This window comes from Gymnogyps californianus, chromosome 7 (assembly GCF_018139145.2).
Source record: "Gymnogyps californianus isolate 813 chromosome 7, ASM1813914v2, whole genome shotgun sequence".
NCBI lineage: Eukaryota > Metazoa > Chordata > Aves > Accipitriformes > Cathartidae > Gymnogyps > Gymnogyps californianus.
Window position 1 is genome coordinate 43,163,604 of NC_059477.1, and position 20,570 is coordinate 43,184,173.

Genomic DNA, 20,570 nt, shown 5'->3' on the forward strand with positions numbered 1-20,570 from the left:
TGGAAGAAAAAAAAAGTGCATATCTTGGGCAAGCCATTAGTTTTGCATTGTTTAGAAGTAAAAGCGTATTGTATTTGTTAAACAAAACAAGGCAGGGCGTTGAATGAGATTTTCCTTGAATGCTGTTCATACTTACACTTAATATGTAATTTAAAATCTCATTATACTCTTTGTAATTATTTTCATTTTCTTTTGGGAGTGTGACATATTTACAAATTGCAAGTTAAAATATATTGCTGTAGTTGAATGCACGGATAATGTACTTTCTCCTACAGTTATGTAATTTTTTTCTGCACGAATATGACATTTACAGACCTTTTTTTTTTTTCAAGGAGTGTTTCATCTCTTTCTTTCCTCAGATCAGGAACGTTGAAACCAACCAGTGTTTAGACAACATGGGCCGCAAGGAAAATGAAAAAGTGGGCATTTTCAACTGCCACGGCATGGGAGGAAATCAGGTAAAATTAAAAAAAAAAAACAAAGAAAAAAGAAAAAAGAAAAAGAAGTATTATTTGTACCATCATTGCTTCAGTCTGCTGCTGTGTAACCACAGGCGCAACAGCTACGAGGAAGAACTGATTAGAATTCACCCCGAGCAGCGCAGGAGCTGCGGCTTCGCCTGTCAGTGTTTCATTCCCGCTGCAGAAAATGGGGGGGTTGGTGTGCGTGTACGGTGCTGGCCCCAGCAGGTACGGCCGGGGCTCGGCGGGGGCCGGCTCTGCCCTCCGTACCCTCTGATTTTGCCGTGGTAGAAACGGGATTCCCTCAGGAGTCCTCAGGTAACGTGGCTCGAATGTAGGCGTGTCGCTTCACTGGAAGGAACGATAGCAGCAGTTAGCAAACATATTAATGGACGTTCCAAAATGCTTGAGGTTTTGAGCTTAAGAGCGTTAGGAGTACTCAGAAAGCCATTTTCTCGAGTAACAGCTGCAAATTTTGAGAACGTATCCGTACATATCTGTAGGTCCAGTGAAGTATCCGAGTGAATATATTGAATATATTCCTGCTGTTTAGAGGAATATATTGCTGCTGTTTCTGTGCAGAGAAATGCATTTAAAGTTTCAGCTACTACCATTAGACAATTTGATCACGAATTTTAATTTGTCTTTTGGGGTTGGGGGAAAAAATCTTTTTTAAAATGAAAGGGGTAAGAATCTCCGTGACTTGTGGCTGAGTTCATCTGTGTCTAAAACGTGTATATGAAAAGTAAACATGCAGAATATTCATGCAAGTTGAGGTTTTTTCATTAGTGGAAATTCAAATAGTGGGGGCGTGGGGTGTTTCATTGTGTCTTGGTATGTTTGAAAGGGAGTGAAAAGGTAAATGGCAATCATTTAGCTCATTGTACCACTGATGACTGTACCTGCTCTCTGTATAAATAACAGTAAACTTTGCATATTCTCATGCCTCGGATTCAAATAAGCAGGGCTGATTCACTTGGATTCAGTTGGGTGCTGCAATGTAAACCTACAATTAGGGGACTTTCACCCCGGGGATGCCGCGGCGCACGGCTGCAGGACGGGGAGCGCGCGGCATGGAGCGACGGGTGGCTGCCTGCGGAGAGGTGCCAGCCCGGCACGGCTGCGGGGTCCCGGCAGCGCCGGTGCTGGTACTGCCTGCTCCTGTCCGCCCCGCACGGTGCGAACGGGCGGGATGCTCCTGCGCGGTCCCCATCCGCCCCATCGCTGATTTGACCTGGGAGTTCGTCAGAACTTGCTGCAATCTCCTCCTTTTGTTTGCACCTTTCTGACTGTAGTTTAGCCTTGTTTCTCTGCTTTTTGGTTCGCTTTACCTTTGGAAAACCTTTCCCCTCTTCTTCCCCTCAGTTCTGACAGCTTTCTCAAATTCAAGACTTCAAGTCCCTTCATTCAGCTTCTGACACACCGCAGAGCAGAGGGCTGCTCTTGCCTTCACCCGCTGCAATTAAAATCCCTAGAGATCCCTCAGTAGGACCTTAAGTTAGTGCTGGCATCTCTCCCCAGGAAGGTCTTTGGACCAGATACCTAGTGGGTAATGCTTGATGAGGGTGACTTTTTCTAGTGCCACATCTGCTAAAAAAGATGGGAAGACGCAGGACCTTAGAGCAAATTCCCATGTTTCTTTCAGAGGCAAGTTGTCCATCATATTTATCCCAAACTTCGCTATCTTTCTAAATTTGACTTAGATGGAAGTGTTAGCATTTTAATAAGACTGCATATCATCAAGGTTGAAGATTCTCTTTACACCATGGATGTTCGGTGTGTTCCCCCTTCTTTCTGTACACGGTGGGAAGACCCCTCTCTTGTTGTTGAAAGAGGAGAAGAACCCTAGGCGCCTGTCACGTCCCCAAACCCTCAGCTCCTCTGAAGTACCAGGTGTGAGGTTAGGAGGACTGTAAGGCTCTGAGATAAAGACAGATGGGTTGTGAATGTGTACACGGACCATATATCCTATGGAAACCCTAATAACTAAAAAAATACAACCGTTCTTTCTGAGCCTTCCGAAGCCAATGTATTTCAAATCTAAAGAAATTTTGGCTCCAGTCTCCTTCATACCTCTCACATCAACCAGAAACCACAGATAAATCTGTTGTGTGCGCCTGCAGGACAAAGAGACTCTGCTCCCCTGCGTTTGCACGGACAAAGAGCAATATCTGTGATCTGGTGGAGTTTTTGCTAGGAAGACCTGACCTACATGCGGAACATTATTCATCCTTTAGTGCTCATACACAACTCCCATTAAAAGTTATCTTTATTAAATTCTGCTCTAATGAGAAATCAGAACTGAGCAAAGACACGTAAATGCTGGGGGTGGGGGGTTGTATGGTTACAGAAATAGCTGAGGAACAAAACTACTTCAGAATGAAAATGAAGCAAGAATAATACCTAGCTCATTAGAGCCGAGCAAGATGCATGGGTGTGATCCAGCTTGAGGCAGGGGCAAATATCTCACAGCTATCACAGTGTTTTAAAGGACTTAAAGATAACAAGATTCTAAAAATATGAATTTCTGTAAAAAATTAAGAAAAATGAAACGTGTTACTTGAGGCCCTTCATGTGAGAATTGTTCTCAGAGTATAAAACTGTGGAGGATTTGTTGTTACGTTGACATGGATATTTCAGATTATCCTAACTCGGTTAGGACCTGGTGACTATTAATGACCTTTAAAATGAATACTATGAATCTCCTAATGCAGTTAAATGCAATCTTAGAACTGTTTTCTTTACTCTGTGTGGAGGGAAAAAAATGCAAAGCCTGTCCTCAGATGAGCTGCGGTGGGGTATGGCTTTAGGGGCCAGAATATCAGGTTTGTGCATGTATCTCCTGGGGTCGCGGTATTAACGTACTCCGGGAATGATGTTTTTCAGGAGGAAGGTACCCGAGGCTGACTCCTGATTAAAGAGAGCGCTGACTGCGGGTGAATGGTGTGAAAAAAATATTATCCTGCTTTCCAGCCTCAGACAGAGGGGGATGACCCATCAATCTCACGCCTTTTTTTCCCCCACAGCTGACTTCTGGTTTTGTGGTATTTTGGAGGAGATTTGTTCCTTTCGATGGCCTGGCAGAGGGTGAAACAGTCGTCTGTTTTTCCTGCCTACAGTCGTCCTGATGGGCATACCGGTTAGGCTTTTAATGCGTTACCATGGGAATGTCATCTGTTACCGCAGTTACCGGGAGCGTCGGGCCTCTGTTCGTAAGGATAATCAAATCATGCGATCCCACACGGGCAGGAGGGGGCTATTATTAAAAAGAAGGGCTGGGGAATTCTGCAGGTTCACAGTTGGGCTGCAGGTGTATCGCAGAAGCGCTGCAGGGCAGGCTGCGCTGGGGAGAGCAGGGCTGCCGGCGCGGCTGCGGTCGCTGGAGGAGCGAGGATGGGTCAGCAGCCGCCCTCCTCTCGGCTGCTGAAGAGCAAACGAAACAACAAACACATTGCCTTTTCTTTTTTTTTTTTTTTTTTTTTTTTTTGCTGTTTAACACCTATGCCTTTTCTCCTGTCTGGAGCTTCAGTTGTGCTAGGTATAGCGATGAAGCCGCTTTTTGTCAGCAAAATGCTATCAGGAAAGCAGCAAGCGCACCTTCGTGGTGGCCGTGGTGTTGCAAAGCCCCAAGAAGGGTCCTGCGGTGCTCCCTGCTTAGCCGGTGCGGCCCCATGGTCCCTCCTGCACGGGTCATCTGTGCCGTCACACGCTGCCATCTGCTTCTCGGTTTGCTCTCAGCGTGCCCAAGAGAGCAGCCGTGGGAAGCCTGGAGTGGTAAGAGCGTTTTGGTAGCAGCGTGGATGTCAACTCCGTTGTCAAAGCACGCTCCCTGCCTTTCCTTAGCAAGGAGCCTGGCTGATGCGAAGCTGCCTGTAAGCCTGAGACCAACGAAGGCGATACCTGAAAGGGGCTGCTTTTTCCTTCTGTTTCCTCTAGATAAATACCGTGGTGGTTCTTCCGTACCGATAAGAATAGCAGAGCAAAGCGTAAGCAGTAGCGTGGCTACGACCACGTTGCTGTTTCTCAGCATCCTGCGCCGCGACGGCAGCCCTGCGGCTCCTGCTCGGGGTCCCAGCGGGCACTCAGAGCCCCAGCAGAGGCGACAGTCTGGGGGATTTTTCAGTATTTTACAGCCTGCACCAAGTCCCCGAGCACGGAGGGCTGAGCTGGCAAGTGGAAGAAACTTGCTTCATGCAAAAACCTCTCTCCGGGCGGCTCAGGGCTCCCGGCCTCGATTTACCGGCTGCCGAGGCTGTCGGCATCTTGTGTGCCTGGCAGCTCTGCGTGGGAGAAGGACTTTCTGGAAAGGACGTTGTGGTTCCCGCAGGATGGGGAGTGGTTTGTCAGGATTCACTTTGAATGAACGTGGGATTGCATCAGCCAGGATTTTGCCGGGCGTGAACTTACCTGGGGCAGCTGTTGCAGGGCGAGATCAGAATGAACAGAATGTTTTACATGTTTTAGTAAATGTGCCAGGGGAACATGACTCCCTTCTGGCAATGTTTTATATGGAAAGTTCAGGCTCGGTACTCACTGATAGTTCAAAAAAACACCCAGCACACATAATAAGGGTTGTCAGAGGGGTTTTTTTTCCCCAGTTGGCTCTAAATAATGGGTCTTTCAGAAACTGTTCTTTTTCAGAGTTTCCATTTTTTCCCCGCTCACAGTAAATGTGTGTATTTTCAAATGCCTTTCAAACATGAGCACTTTCTGTGTAGCGGTATGTAGAAAAATAATTTATAAACTCTCGCTCGGTAAGAATTTTTTGGTATGCTATGATACTTTGCTTACTACTGGGAATGGAGAGAAATGTGTGAGCTGCCTGACTCGTGAGAGGTTTCTGTAATGGAAGGCCTGCGTTTTCAGTAGGTTATAAAGAGTGCTTTTTCCTGTATTAATGTCGCTGCCAGGTCAGAAGGAGAGAGAGGCAGGCGATAGATACCCTGACAGCGAGCAGGGTGGACTTGCTGTTGACGCCAGCAGAGCCATCTGATCACAGCTCGCACTTCGGCCACGGAAGGCTGATGCAGGAATCACATTTTACATTTTTAGGTAGCTAATTCATCCACCACAGCTGTTCAGTAAGTCATCTGAAAGCGTTTTATGCACAAGATTGAACAGAACAAAACCTTTAGCTTGGTGACAATTAGACATTTCTTCATGCGACTGATACAAGTTATGCACAAGAAGAGGAGTTGAGCGGTACTTGTGCAGCTGATCTCAAACCAAATAATCTCCTTAGAGAGCTCACTGGATAAGGAAACACAGCACCCATTACAGACTTTATGATTTCAGTGCTTTGATTTTATTAATAGTAGTATCTTAGGTAAATACTAGATTTCGTAAGTGGTTACCAGAAAGTAACTTAGCCCTTCTTTGCTCTTTCTGCCTTTTTCACCTTCTGCAATCTCCTGTTTTCCCTAACTTGGCTTCCTGTGTAGCTTTTCATCTTCTAAACAGACCCATTCTGAATAAAACTAGTTATTGCTTGTATTTTGTTAGTCCATTTTGCTGAGATGTGATTCCCCTTGCAGACTTTACATCATTCTTATGGATTGAGGTGATGATAAACCTTTGGGGCAGGAACTGTCTGACACTCTGGATTTGCTCAGGATGCAGCACAATGGAGCCCTCGGTGGTCTTCAGCACCGTTACAATAACTGTGATTAATAGGGAACAAAGGAGCCGTGCCTGCATGTTAAATAACAGTATCTTTTATTTAGCACAATCAGAATGAGAATAATGCCTTCTTTTTAGAGTCTATGGAAAAACTGAATTGCTGCTGCTTTAAATTGGCAGAAATAGTCACCAGGGAATGCGGGAAAACTAGCATTAGATGTGTAACGTTGCAGTAATGAAGCCTGGGTAGATAAAATGCGGAATCCGAGTGTTTGCTGTACCTGCTAAGACGTGTGAATTTGGCACAGCACAATGAACACTCTGAGATCCTGGAAGCAACGACAGCTTTTTGTTGCAGATGTGTAGGTAGCCATCCTTTATGAAGTGACAGCTATCTGAAAAAAAAAGAAAAAAAAAACCAACCAAAACCCCACCACCCAATACAAAACAAACACACAAAAAAACCCCACAAATCCCCCCACCCCACCCCTGTGGAGCCAAAAATCAGATCTTTTGCAGTTCCTGTGCAAAATGCTGGAGGCACCTGAAACCCCTGTAGAAGAACAGTGGTTTAGAAAAGGACAAAGGATTCTGCGGTGGAGGACAAAGGTTTGAATATCGGGAAGGTGTGCTTGCCATCAGCACCAAGGGGTGACGCCAGGGTGTTTCCCAGTGCCGTTTTCTGAAGGCGATAAAACCGAGTTCCTTAGCAACCCTTGGAAACCTCACTAAACCAAAGCGTTCCCTGCAGATCCCCACTGTTGTTGCTGCACGTGTCCCCGGTAGATGCTGCCACCCAGTTTTCTGTTCTTCTATTTTATTTTTATTACATTGACCATTTAGTGTAGTTCCTGCTATTGACTGCATTGCCTGTGATAGCTGGTGGTAATCACAGTGTTTCTCTGGATTATGGGGAATCACTCTGAAATACAGTGTTTCTCTCCTTAGGGCTGAGCACCAGGTTAAATAAATTCTTGGCACTGGTGGTCAGAGGTTGAGAACAAGTTCTATACGAACGTTCCAAAACGTGAAAGTCACTTCTGGCTTGGCAGTGTCTCTGTCATCCACAGATTTAGATGACTGTCTGTGGGATGGGATGAGTTGCTTTCATGGCATTAAAGATCTTGGCGTAACCTCTTTTTTAGAAATAAAGCTGATCCCTGCTTCCAGAGTGGCCCCAGGGAAACTCGTGAGCTATTCAGGGGCTCCGAGCTGGGCACGTCTTCAGGTCAGCCAATAAACTGAGCATTGGCCCTTGATGAGATTTAATATCCTCCTGGTGGGATGCGCTGTCTTGGTGTGTTTGTGTGGGTTTAGTTTAAATATCTTCCTTCAGGGTGAAAAGAAACCGTTAGAGTAGCAAAAAGTAAAACCTGTTCTGTAAATCATCTGGGATTAAAACGGGGCTGGATATGTCCAATCCAAAGGCTCCGGATGAAGGGCTGGATCTCTGAAGGGCTGTTGCCACAGAAATTGCTGTTCTCTGCCGAAGTGAGCCTGATGAGTATCCAGTCCCCAGCAGTGGCCGGATACTACAGGAGCTTCTGGGGAAGGGAAGAAAGCATACACGCATTTCTTTTCCTATGATTAGACTGCATACTACACAAGTAGGAATAAAAATCAGATTTTTTTTTTGTTTTTCCTTTCCTAAAGAGCTGTTCTTTGTATAGTGGAGTGTTGGAACTGGGTGGTTTTTCCTCCAAAGAGTTAATGCAGTTGCTCTCTGGCAAGGGATGGACTTGCCTGTTGAACACCAATCTTCCAAAAAGTCCCCTTCGATGGAAATGCAGAGACGGCCGGAGTTTGTGAGGTGCCTTTTCTGCCTGGCTGTTTGGGATTTGTTCAGATGCTAAAATGTTTAAGTGATGGGCTGGCCTTGATAAAGGCAAGATTTCAGTGAAGAGGCAAAATATCCAAGTCCTTGCCCCCAAAAGTGACTTAACTGGCAATTTAACTGTGAGAGTCCTGGATCTTTTTTGGGTGGGAGGGGAATCGGCTTCCATTCACCTGTTTTGCCTAAGGTGACTTTCAACGTTCAACGTGTAAACAGTTTCAGGAGGAGAGGAAAAGTGCTTTCCTTGTAGCTTTTATTAGAATATTTTAAATCAATTATGAAAGGAGAATTCAAAATTTACCTTTGGGAGTTCAGTAGACAGTTAAAATGGTTGTCAGAATAAATTAGATTTTCCTGTACTTAGTTATGTCCAGTTTATAACTGTCTTTATTGCATGGCGGACTTCTTCCTTGATTGCACAGATGCATCCTCAAGATTCAGTTCCAGATAATGAAGTATAAAATAGAGGTTTATGAACAATATTCTCAGTATTAGACTTCTTAAGAGTTGACAAAGTACCCTGGCTGACTGTTTTCCAAAGAAAAGGTCAACCAAATAACAGGAAAGGAAAATTCTGGCCATGGGCTATTGCAGCCCATATACATACATGTATATAAAAAAATAGCTACAGATTTGTATTGACCCCTCGACTGATTTCCAGTTAATGATGTTGCTTGGCACTTTATTGGTGCTGAACAAACGGATTAGTTTCTCAGACTTTTATCAGGAGGAATACTTCGTTAGTTCCTTTTAACATGAGAGAGGTAATGAAATTGTCAGTGATACGTGAGGCGTCCCTCTCCGTTCAGTCTGGCTGATGTCTCAGTCCCAAGCATTGGCTTTAAGGGGGCTTTGGCTTTATAGGGCTTACTTCTGCCTCTAAACATGCTGTATGGAAATGTATTAATAAAGGATATTAACAAAAAATAAATGCAAAATACATTAACTCCTATAAAAACCTGCTACTGCACATAGGTGATAAATCTGTCTATATCAGGATTGCAGGCGTTATGTTGGAGCGAGTCCAGAGGAGGCCACGAAGATGATCAGGGGGCTGGAGCACCTCTGCCATGAAGACAGGCTGAGAGAGTTGGGGTTGTTCAGCCTGGAGAAGAGAAGGCTCCGGGGAGACCTTATAGCAGCCTGCCAGTACCTAAAGGGGCTACAGGAAAGATGGGGAGGGACTTTCTACAACAGCGTGTAGTGACAGGACAAGGGGTAACGGCTTTAAACTGAAAGAGGGGAGATTTAGATCAGAGGCAAGGAAGAAGTTCTTCACTGTGAGGTGGTGAGGCACTGGCACAGGCTGCCCAGAGAAGTTGTGGATGCCCCATCCATCCCTGGAAGTGTTCAAGGCCAGGTTGGATGGGGCTTTGAGCAACCTGGTCTAGTGGAAGGTGTTGGAACTGGGGGGTTGGAATTGGATGATCTTTAAGGTCCCTTCCAACCCAAACCATTGTGTGATTCTATGAAAGACAGGGTGTTGGTGGAAAATACTCGATTCCTTTTCGTTTTGATCAGCTCCACAAAAAGCGGAAGAGAGTGAAAGTACCTCTGTGTCTGTATAGAAAAGTGCTGCGTCAGTTGTGAGAATATTTTGTGTTTTGTCATTCTGGAGACTTTATTAGTGCCTACTTTAGTAGCGTCTACTTCAAATGCGTTAGGGACTTGCTTAACCTCTTTTGGAAAGCTGACTGGGATTAAGCAACCAGGCAAACACCCACAGGTCTCAGGGAGCAGCTCTTGCCCAGGAACTTTCCTCCTGGTGATGGAGCATCCCCTTCTCCTGCCCGGCAGGACCGCTCTTCTCCGGCCAGACCCAAAGCTCCCGCACGGCTGCAGGGGAAGGCTGGCCACGACGAGTGCCACCAGCCCTTGGGGACAGCTGCAGAAGAAAAGCAAGGGACAACACGCCTCAGCAGCCCATGTGTTAGTAAATAAATGGCAGCCCAGTAAAAAGACGCAATAGGTTGGTGCTGACGGGTCTGCGAGCAGTAGGGAATAACTCGTGTCTGTGAATGTGCTGCTGAGCCCCCGGAGCAGCTCCCGGGATCTCGCTCCGTGCTGGTCCTCGGGCTTTGCACCAGCCTGATGTTTGAAGCAGGCGTGTTGCCCCAGGCCCTGGGTAGCCAGCCTGGGCTCCCCGCCGATGCTTGGCAGGGAGGTCCATCACGTCCCCAAAACATGGGCGCCTATGGTAGCAGAAGTCTGGATTCCTGCTTGGGAAGTCCTTTCCTGTCTTGCGCTGCAATGTGTGGTGTGAAATATACTATTTAATTAGCTATCAAATGCAACATGTTCCTCACCCTCTATTTTTATATGACATTAATATAATTATATCTATAATTAATATGGATGGTAGCAAAATGCTAGCCTGATAATTTTACACCGTCTTAATTAGCATTCATTTTTCTGTCTTAAGACGGCATGTTTTTCAAACCCGTCTTCTGTAATTGTCAATTCAGACATCACTTAGTCTTTCAAAAGATATAATGGAACAGTGTATTGCAATTATCAAAGATGAGAGGAAAAAGAAATATGCAAATGGAAATACATTTCAAAATACAAGTATTTGCTTTCTGTAAAGCACAGAAGAAAACATCTCTCTGAGGCTGAAAACATGTCTCTGAGGCTCGAAGAAAATGCCTGCTGCAAATATGTTTAATGTAAAAAAACCACACAAATAAGTTGAAAATTAAAGTTAGAAGTTGCTTCGGAATAACTGGTAGTGAATAAATCTCATAATAATGAGCATAGTAAAAGATGAAATATCTGTACAATATACTCATATGAGTGATTCTTGAACCCAGACTACTTTGAGTGAGAGATACTTTGTGCTACAAATGAGATCAGTGATTTTCAGATTATTAGATTATTTGGCCATCTTTCTTGTTCCAGATACAGCATGGCGGCAAGCAAATAAGTCCAGTATTCTACCAGTAAGTAAGATTTTTTGTTGAAGGTGTTTAAAAGGAAAAACAAAGTCCCCCCAAAGGTTTTGTTATTGGACATAAATTATGGTAGCTTGGTAGCTGAACATTATTATGGTATCTGGTTTTGAATAATGGTTGGTTTAGCCCAGGTCTTGAATACCTCAACTACATGATCTTTCTCTCCCCCAACAAATAGATACATATCTCTCCCAACAAATAGGTATATATTTTTATGTATATATTTTTATATACATATATATTTAGAGATAACACAGCTTAATGTTATAGCACCAATAGTCTTTTTGACCCAAAGTTTCTTCTTTCTTGACTTCTGTGCTTATTATTCAAAAAATAATTTCAAAACAATGTACTGGAAGGGGATTTTCGGAGGTCTGGATGAATGAATGAAGAAGGTTGCTTTTGTTGTTACATTGTTTTATTTTGAGAAGAACTTTCAGATGTTGGTATAAATGAGAAGGTCATAAACAGTTGAATAATCTGTTTCTAAAGCCTTCAGATTTCAGTTTAGTCCAGAACGTAGACTGCTCTTGTGCCTTTTTTGAAGAAACCTCACAACTGATCCTGATTTTTTTTTTTTTTTTGGTAACCTTATGCACTTCCATGAACTCAGCCTGATGTGCTAATACCAGCCTATCCGATCAGGAGGATGTACATCTGTCGGACCTCTACAAAACAAACCAGTAATCAGTCTGATCAAATGTCAACCTTTTTCATCAGTGCTTGGTTTTTACTTACCAGGGACAAGGTGTAGGCAGACATCTTTCTATTAAAAAAAAATAGTCGGAAAAAACACGCAGATTCAGGACACAAACTGAAACTTGGGAAGTGCATGTGTGACAGCTTGTATGAATTTGAAAATTTAAAGGCATGGCAGCAGAAGCAATGTTTTCAACATACTTGAGTACCTGTGAATGCTTTAGTTCTTGCTGAGATTTGCCGGAGATGGACACAGTTAGAGCTGCTTTTCAAAATGACACCCGTGTCTCCTCCTCGGTCAGCCCTCAGCTACAAATTCCCTTTTCTAAATACTTCCAGAATGTAACCGAGTGAGCTAGTACATACCCGGAATTCCCAGCACCTTGGCTGAGGTTATATGGGGTTTTTAAAGGCTTTGGGACTTGCTTTTGCACACAGAAAAGTGGGGAAGGGAAACCCAGAAAATATCCATAGGAACACAAAGTGGAATTTTTGATGTGACGTGGACTCATTTCACCTCCTTCCAAAAGGACAACGCGCTTCGGAGTGTGATCTCAGCAGAGCACTGGCGGGCTGATAGTTGAAAGTCTCTCTTGGCACAGGAGAGAAGCCCGAGTGCTGGCCTGTGGCTGACGGGTTTTTAAGTGAAAGCAACGCTTTGAGAACCTCAGATTTGATCTCGGTGATTTATCACTGGATGGATAAATGCAAAAGGCGGCTGGTGCTTTGCCGTACCTTTGGATCCTAGATTTTCACCCAGACAAGTGGCTGGTGAGCGGCGAATAAGAAATTTGGAAAATGGAAAGACTGCTGATCCTAGCAGCTCTTCCTCTCCCTCACGGCTTTGATTTGGACCTGGCTGCTCCACTGCTGCCTCGGCATGCTGGTTTCATATTCCATCATTGCTCTGAAAGATTTCTCTGAACCTCTAACCTCAAAATCCTTGCCTTTATTCCCTTGGCTGCTTTGTGCAGCATATAGGCTTTAAGGGTTACACGGGGAGAATTTCCTTTACTAGTGCACCACTGCCAAGCGTCGCGTTTCCAAGTGACGTGGTATCACCCGCCCTCTGCTTAATTCACTGGAAAGGTTTTTGTTTGCTGCTTGATTGATTCTTCTTCCTTGAGTACAATTTAATGTTTCACTGGAAGTCTCAATGGACAGACATCCCCTGGGGCACTGCGTTATTTGTAGTTCAGATCTCGGTCTCGGCTCTTTTAATTATACGGTAGTCCTTTTACAAGAGGAACGGGTTGTATAGGAACTCTGAAATCACCAAGTAACGGAAGTGTTTGTCCACACGCTCTGTCTCTCTGTGCTTTTATTATATTTCTCTGTTAATTCAAGCATTGCTACCTAAGTGAATATTTTGCATATTTTTGACAGGGCCATTTCTCTGTTGCAGGTGTAGATACAGATTTATCCTCATCAGAACCTGAATGGGACGTCATAATTCTATCATTCATCATGGTCTTGCCATTATTTTATTAACTGCAAACTTTCTCCTATTTCTGTTTCCACCGCAGTGGTACTGCAGCCCTGCGGCTCCAGCGGCAGACCAGATGCTGGCTGTTTGTACTGGGATGGGGGATGCTGGTGGACAGGCTGAGGCTCTGCTCTCCCGTCTCCTTCTGCTGAGGAGAGGGGACAGAACGGAAATAATTCACTTTTTGCTAAGAAAAGGACTTTCTGCAAGGAAAGCGTGAGGCAGTACAGACCCAAGCCTGTTTCCTAAGGCCATTTCAGGAGCTTTCGTGCTGGGGCCAGCAGCATTACGGAGGTTGTGAGCAGTGGGTTAGGAGCAGAGAGGTGCTTCCTTGTGTGTCCAGGCCACGTAATTTAGTGTAAATACTTGCAGTTCTCTACCAGCTTCCTTCCTTTCCTCCCCCTTCTCCTGTGGTCTCCACATTTTCATCCCTCTCCAGGCAGCGGACCTCGCTCCTTGTGTGGCTGGTGAGGAGCGTGCAGGAGGGATGGCTGGAGACCCCATGGCAGATTAAAGTTAGCAGGGAACTTCAGTCAAAGTTATTTAGCGCTTCGCCGGCTCCCAAACCCACCCGCAAAGCGTCGAGACCTAGTTGAGCGTGCTTCCCCATCAGCCTGGAGCCTGCTGCAGGGCCTCAGCGGCTTCACCCACAACCTGCACTGCCTTGGCGACCCTGCAACACAGTGAGACCATCTCATGTATTCGTATTTAGTTACCGTAAAGGAACAAATCCTTATTGTGCACGTGTTCGGGAAAGAGGTCGATCACAGCCTGGGGTTTTGTCCAGCTGGCTCCTCGCGGGAGGCGTTCAGTTAAACAATCCCTCCGAAACTTATAACTGGTTTGATAGAAGTGTGTTGAGGGAGCGTTCTCTCGTGTCTTAATTTATTTCCTCATTTTATTCAGTGACCCGATATTTCTGAAATATTCATGCATATGAATCTTTAACATAGATAATCCTTGGCACCCAAAGTTAAGGTAGATACTAGGAGGAAGACTTAGTTTAGGAAAGTTTGGATTCTTCCAATGATGGGCTTGGTTTATCTGTTGTATTAAAAGATCTGTGAAATTTCTCCTGAAGACACTGATGACAATTACATGCTTCTGTAGAATTCCCAGGAGGTAAAACTGAGTGTATGCCTGGGTGATTCCTGGGCTTGGTCCCACAAAATTGCTTTTCCTAAACGTGATATTCCTTCTCTTATGTACAACAGACATTCACCAGCCGAGAAACGTGCATGAAACTCTCGTGAAATCCAAGGCACCGCCTCAATGTTTGGAGAAGAAAGTAGTTCTGCTCCACTGGAGTGCAAATTATGTGTATATTCCGAACCAGCAGTTGGTAAGGACTTTGGCTAACTCTTTGTCACTGCAATCGTTTTCTGTTTCCAGGTGTTTTCTTACACTGCTGACAAAGAGATCCGCACGGACGACTTGTGCCTGGACGTGTCGAGGCTGAACGGCCCCGTCGTCATGCTGAAGTGCCACCACATGAGAGGGAACCAGCTCTGGGAGTACGATGCCGAGGTACCCGAGGCTTCACTGATAGCACCCGCGCTCGCCGGGCGGCTGCAGCCTTAGAGCCAGGAGTTTGTTCTCGATAGACTCTGGCCGTATCAGAGGGGTGGGAAGCTTGGTGACACGATGTGCCGGTAGTGTCTCCTGCCACGGTCCAGACTCAGGACTGCAAAGTAATTCACCTAACCAGCAGAGGGGTTTTAAATTGCGTTTCCACAAAATTTGTCTCTAGAGGGGTGAAAAAGTCAATTATTGTTTAAAAAAACCTCATTTCTAGGAGCTGGCGTTGTCTTGCATTCTTACAAACTTAAAGAAGTATTTTGCATTTTTTATATGAATGAAGTAGAAAACGAGATTTATTTCTTGTTTAGTTAAAGTTTTTCCAGTTTATTTATGCTGGCTCTTAAAGATTACGGCCTCTGCTTTTCAATTGTGTTTAATCATTTTCTGTATACCAGTCGCTTGTTTAGCTTGACGCTACCACGGGATGGGAGGTGGCTCCTTCTGGGTTTTGAGAGGGAGTGCAGTTTGAAGAAATTTGGGGGCTTATGGAGAGGTTGTAAAATTAATACAAAATATGTGTAAATATCTCGGTATTTCATGGCCGAATAATTCTTCTTTTTAAATGAGACAGGAAACAGCAGATGAAAATTAAAACATTCATTTTAAGCTTTTGCTTTGAAATGTGAACGCGCAGTTTTGCATGGTGAAATTCACACAAAGGTATTAGCATTTTCTTCAAGATAGGATCTTTCTGATTATGTTACGGTAAGAAAAAACCATACAAACCTGCCACTGCATAATACTGAACTGCCAAGTAGAAAAACGACGACGATACTTACTGTTGAGGTGCAATTTATTTGGTAACTTTTGATACATTCTTGAGTTCAACATTTGAATTTAAACCAATTTTCTCTTTAATAAAGAAGATTCTTTTTCTTCTTACACATAATGCATGTACATTTTGATAATTTTTAGGCATTTTTGAGGATGTTCATGCCTGCAATTAACACCTGAGATTTAAGATCTTATATCCTTCTTCGTTTCATTCCTGCAAGCAGATGATAATTGATTTTTAATCAGTTTTTGGATTGTTTTAAATAGAAGCTAAGGAGCCTAGTGCTGACCAGTGGCCGAGGACATGGAGTCGGTGTCGCAGGTTCGTCATCCGTCTCCGTAGGAAATTAAACGTCACCAAACACAACGGGCAGGGTGTACTCAGCCTGTGCAGGGAGTCAATGTCTCCTTGCTCTTGGTTGCCCCGAGTAAATCCAGGCAGGTCTCTGCTTGGGTCCAGTGTGGCTTTTTGGTTATATCTGGAGTGGTCCTGGGGGGTCTCACTGGGTCTGACACCCCTTGATGCCGCATGCGCTTTCGCTCCTGTTCATAGCTCAGCAGCAGCACCCTCTGCCCACTGGCACGCGTGGTTCACTGTTTTAAAGTATAACACCTTAAAATATCAGGCTTTCAGACTCTTAAATTGGAATATTTCAAGTTTATCTCAGCAATACCTTAAATGATAAATTCTGAATAAATATTAATTTTAAAAATATTTTTAATACTATTTTTATGTGCTGCAACAGCCCAGTCCTAGCTGAGCACAAATAGCACAGAAAGCAAGGCTGTATTTCAGCTCTCCGCTAGAATCCGCAGGCTGGGGGATGCTCTCGCTCCCACCCCAGCTCTCCCCTTTCCCCAGTATCAGGCACTGTTCGATAGCCACGCACGAGCCCCAGGGCAAGGTTCCTCGCAAAACGCTCTTTCTCTGCCGGAAGAGTAGAGAGCAATCCTTCCTGATAAAAAGAATTATACTGCCAGTCGCTTTCCTTTGAATATTTGGGGCGCAAGCTACTGCAAATGAATTTCCCCGCTGAGCTGAGTTTTAACACGGGTCTGCGCTTCCACGGCTCTGCTAGTCTCAGTTTAGAAATGCCAGATTAGTATTGGCGTGTTTCCCTGACTGCAAAGGTAGAAAAATACCGATGTATTTAAAAGAACGTGTAGTCTTTTAAAAAGTATTTCCACATTTCATAGAAATAGCTGCTTTCACCTTTCTGCGTGAAAAGCTGAATTTCTTTCAGCCAGATATGCTCCCCTTTACTTTTAACATTGGAAACATGCTGGGTTTTTGTCTTAAGTTTAGCATAAGAGATCCACAATGGAAAATTTCTAAGCAGCTGTGTAAAAACAAAATCGACCATTAGATGGAGCTCATAAAAAAGAAATACACGATTTTTTTATATAAGGGATCTCCGAGACAAGGGGTTTGCTGTCTGTTCTGCATATAGAACATCGCCATTGCATTATGTACCTTTCTATTTATTGACAAGAATATTTTTGTTAACAGTTCTACTCTGTGAACATTCAGACTTCAGCTTGCAAGCTTCCCTTTGATGACCGTAGTGGTATTTCTGACATGTTTATTAGTGTATTAACCCACCCTCAGCAGTAGTACCTGAGCATTGCAGGGGGGCTGGCTGTGCGGAGGGGTGCTGAGCCCTGGTCCCCTGCTCCGCTGCGTGGGAAGGGCGCTTCGCTCATGCAGCCTTGGTTCAGTTTTGCTGCCTGGTGATGTCTGAACATTGCGGGAAGCCTCCAAATACATACCTGTGTGCAGTATGCAAACACATACCTAAATGTTATATTTTTTCCCTGAGAAAAAAACTGGCTTGTGATTTTTTCAATTTTTTTTTTTCCCCCCAGCGAAACAGTTGCAACACGTTGCCTGAAGCACTTGTGTGCATTCCTTTGTTTTTCCAGCGAAATTGCACTCATTTTTACATTTCTTTGCTCATTCAGAAGTTGAATGGAGGTGATTTCTGGGTGTTGTATGGTGGTTACAGACCGCATCCCTCCTCCTGTTAACGGTATTTAGGAGTTAAGGCTTGGTAATGGACAGCAGTGCCTTGGCCACGTCTGGAGGTACAATGAGAGATGTAAGTAATCATAGAAAGGGATTTCTCAATGGAGATTTTCAGACAATTCTCTTTGATTTACATACTGTTATTAAATCTTCTATAAACTTCTAGTTTAGTTTAAATTATGGTATTTAAATATATAATATATTTAAAAATCATAGAAAGTCTTTTCCAAGAGTTTATACATACCTTAATAATATTACAGTTCTCTTAGATATTCCTAGCATTTATATTTTTTTCAAAAATAAACAAGGAGCTGAGAAGGTTTTGTGGTGATAAGAAAGGTAAATCTCAAACGTTTTCATACCTGTTTGTGAAAGTGTCAGATTCAATTCTTTTGACGCAGGCTATTCAAAAAGGCCCTTTTCTCATTTTCTCCTACCAAAAGTGTCTGAATTTGTGCTAAATGCTTTTAACACTTAGAATTATTAATACATTTTTACTTGCACTTGAGATGCAAGCTAACTTGAAACACTGGAAGAAAATAGCGATGCAAAGGTATCAGGCGGTTTGTCAGAACAGAAAATCCCGTGCTGAAGGAGAGGACAAGAACTGGCATTCGTGTTTTGGGTCAAAACAGAGCTACTCTTGGCAGAGCTGAGAGAAATTAGATATTGACCCCAGCTTCAGCACTGGGCCTTTGCCTTCAGGGGTGCTGGATTCACCCCAAGCTTTTTTAGTGCAAGAGGTGACATGACCTGAAAGAAGGTGAGAAAGAGATCCCAAGGGGAATAAAGCGGGATTAAAATACTCAGAAATACAGAGTTTGCAGCAGTGGTCGCTGTAGCCCATACGTCTGCTGTCAGAAGTGCACCGTGGCTACCGTTCTCTTGGGAAAAGTCACGTAAAGGAGGAAGAGACCTGGTTTTCCTATGCGGGAAATAGTTCTAAAGTAATTATTTTGATTAATCTCGAAGAAAATTATAAATTTCCCCCCACACCCCCCTGAAGAACAAGCCGTGGGGGAGGTATGGGCCCAGCAAGGAGGTGTTATACTGTTGGACTTCTGTGTTGGACTTCACCTGCTTCCAGCGCGGGAGGCAGAAGCGGCGTTTCCAGCCAGGCCCAGAATTCACGGGCTCCTGGGCGGCTGGAAACGCGATTTTTGCTATTCCGCCAGAAACCCGGGTTTGTGTTATTCTTGTTCAGAGGATCTGCTCTTAGGGATGAGGCGGTCAGACGTACAGGTGGGTGTGTAGTAAGCTTCTCCAAAGCGTCTAATATCTTAAAAAAAACCTCTTCCCGTGTGAATTGTGTCGCTTAAAATTGCCGTGAACCTGTTGGATTATCAGCTGATAACTGAGATAAAGCAGCTGATAACGGAGATAAATCAGTTGGTCGCTGCATGTCCCAGAGTTATTGAATGGGAACAGAGTATTTTGCATTGTATCTCGTAGAGTTAAAATGATGGTGGTGTCTTTATGGGTCATATAAATAACACAGTACTTGTCAGGGTTTGTACACCTTTTGGAAAAAAAAACCGAAAACACCACAGAACTGAGTTTAGATACTTTTTAATTAAGCAAAAGCAGTTGTGACTGAGGAGATACTGAATATTAGCAGATTGCCACAGGTTGTGTCACTGAAAAACATCATTGAAGAAAATGACATGGTTTTAAAAATTAAAAAAGGTAGGTAAGTTACAAAGCATGGAAGGGAACGTCATAGTTCCCAAATGATTGCTCTCACCTTGACGAAAGCAAACATTTAAATTTAAGTTGGTATTTGCAGGGATTATTGTCATGTCACGTAACTAGATGAATGGTCAGAGAGCTAAATTATTCTTGCACCTTTCTCCAAAAAACCCTTAAAAATGAGTTTTTTGAACTTTCTGCTTGGCGATAGGAGAATAGAATAGAAACGCAGAAAGAGAATGGAATAGAAACACAAAACTGCTTCTCGCCTGGATCAAAAAACTCACAGGGAAACGACGGGGACTGGGCTGCCTGGCGCGAGTCCTGCTTTACTGCTGTGAGCAGTTGCAATCAAATCACGACGTAAGGTTTCGGGTGAGTTGCTCGCAGCCGTAGGCGGGACGGGTGTGCTGTGGCTGTGGTGGCAACCCGGCAATATCCAGTCTGAGTGACGGGTGCGCCTATAGAACCATCATTTGCTGATTGAGAGAGTTGGTGTAAGAAGAACAGCTATTCAGGTAACTTTGTGCGAATAACCTGTTGCTTGCTTCTTTGTTTAATTTGCAATATGGAGAAAATTTCACATCAAACTTAAAAAGCAAGTTGAATTTTTTTTTTTTTTTTGCAAAGCCCCAAATTAAAAGACTCTAATAAAGCATTCTAGTTTAATATCTACATGGAATGAAAGTCTGTGTTGAAACAAAATCGTTTGCCATCAAGAAGTGGGTTTTTTTTGTTGTTCAAACAGATTTTCGATAATTCTGTTTTTCAGTTTGGCTGAAGCATTTAGAGGCGCTGGCTGCGGCTCTGGGGCTGCCAGGTCTGGCCCCACGGGTCGCGCGGGGTTGCCTACACCTTTTGCCTCACTGCTCTTTCCTACAAGGCAGTTTTCACTGAGCTGCATCTTTTTCTTAACCCAATGGGATAAATTACTTTAGATATTAGCTGTAGAAGAAAAAAAAAGAAGCCCGGTATTGATATTAATATTTATATAGTCTAAAAAGAATCCCTTATATGCACAAAATGTTAATGGTATAGCCTGGATTTAAGGGAACACTAAATAAAGAAACCTGCTGTCACCAGGAGCAACAACAGCGATGAGCTGCAGCCTGCAGATCACCCGAACGAGCTGTTTCCAGGAAGGCGACCCGAGTCTGTGCAGCTCTACCCATGTCTGATGCAAAATGGCTTTTAACACTTAGGCAATAGTAGTTTACAACATTTTGAAACATCTTTTTTCTGAATGTTTTTACATCTTGGCAGGAAATTCTTTTTTTTTTTTCCCCTTCTCTTTTTTTTTTTTTTTAATCCATTGCCTTCCATTATTGAATTTCAATGCTTTGCTTTCCTACTTCTTGAACAGCACATTAAGATTCCTGGCCCTTTCTCAAGCTGCCCATTACCTTGCAAGGGCAGCTCTATAAATCAGCTGTATCAATGGGACGTGCCA

The 20,570-nt window shown here is 43.8% G+C and overlaps 1 protein-coding gene across 1 annotated transcript in view; it reads left to right on the top strand.

Moving 5' to 3' along the window:
• The window catches only part of GALNT13 (polypeptide N-acetylgalactosaminyltransferase 13), a 151,891-nt gene that overhangs the window by 124,204 nt on the left and 7,117 nt on the right, over positions 1–20,570 (top strand). The window contains exons 11-12 of the mRNA XM_050899548.1: positions 360–458; positions 14,443–14,577. Coding sequence (XP_050755505.1) covers positions 360–458; positions 14,443–14,577 — 234 coding nt within the window. The remainder of the gene's footprint in view (positions 1–359; positions 459–14,442; positions 14,578–20,570) is intronic.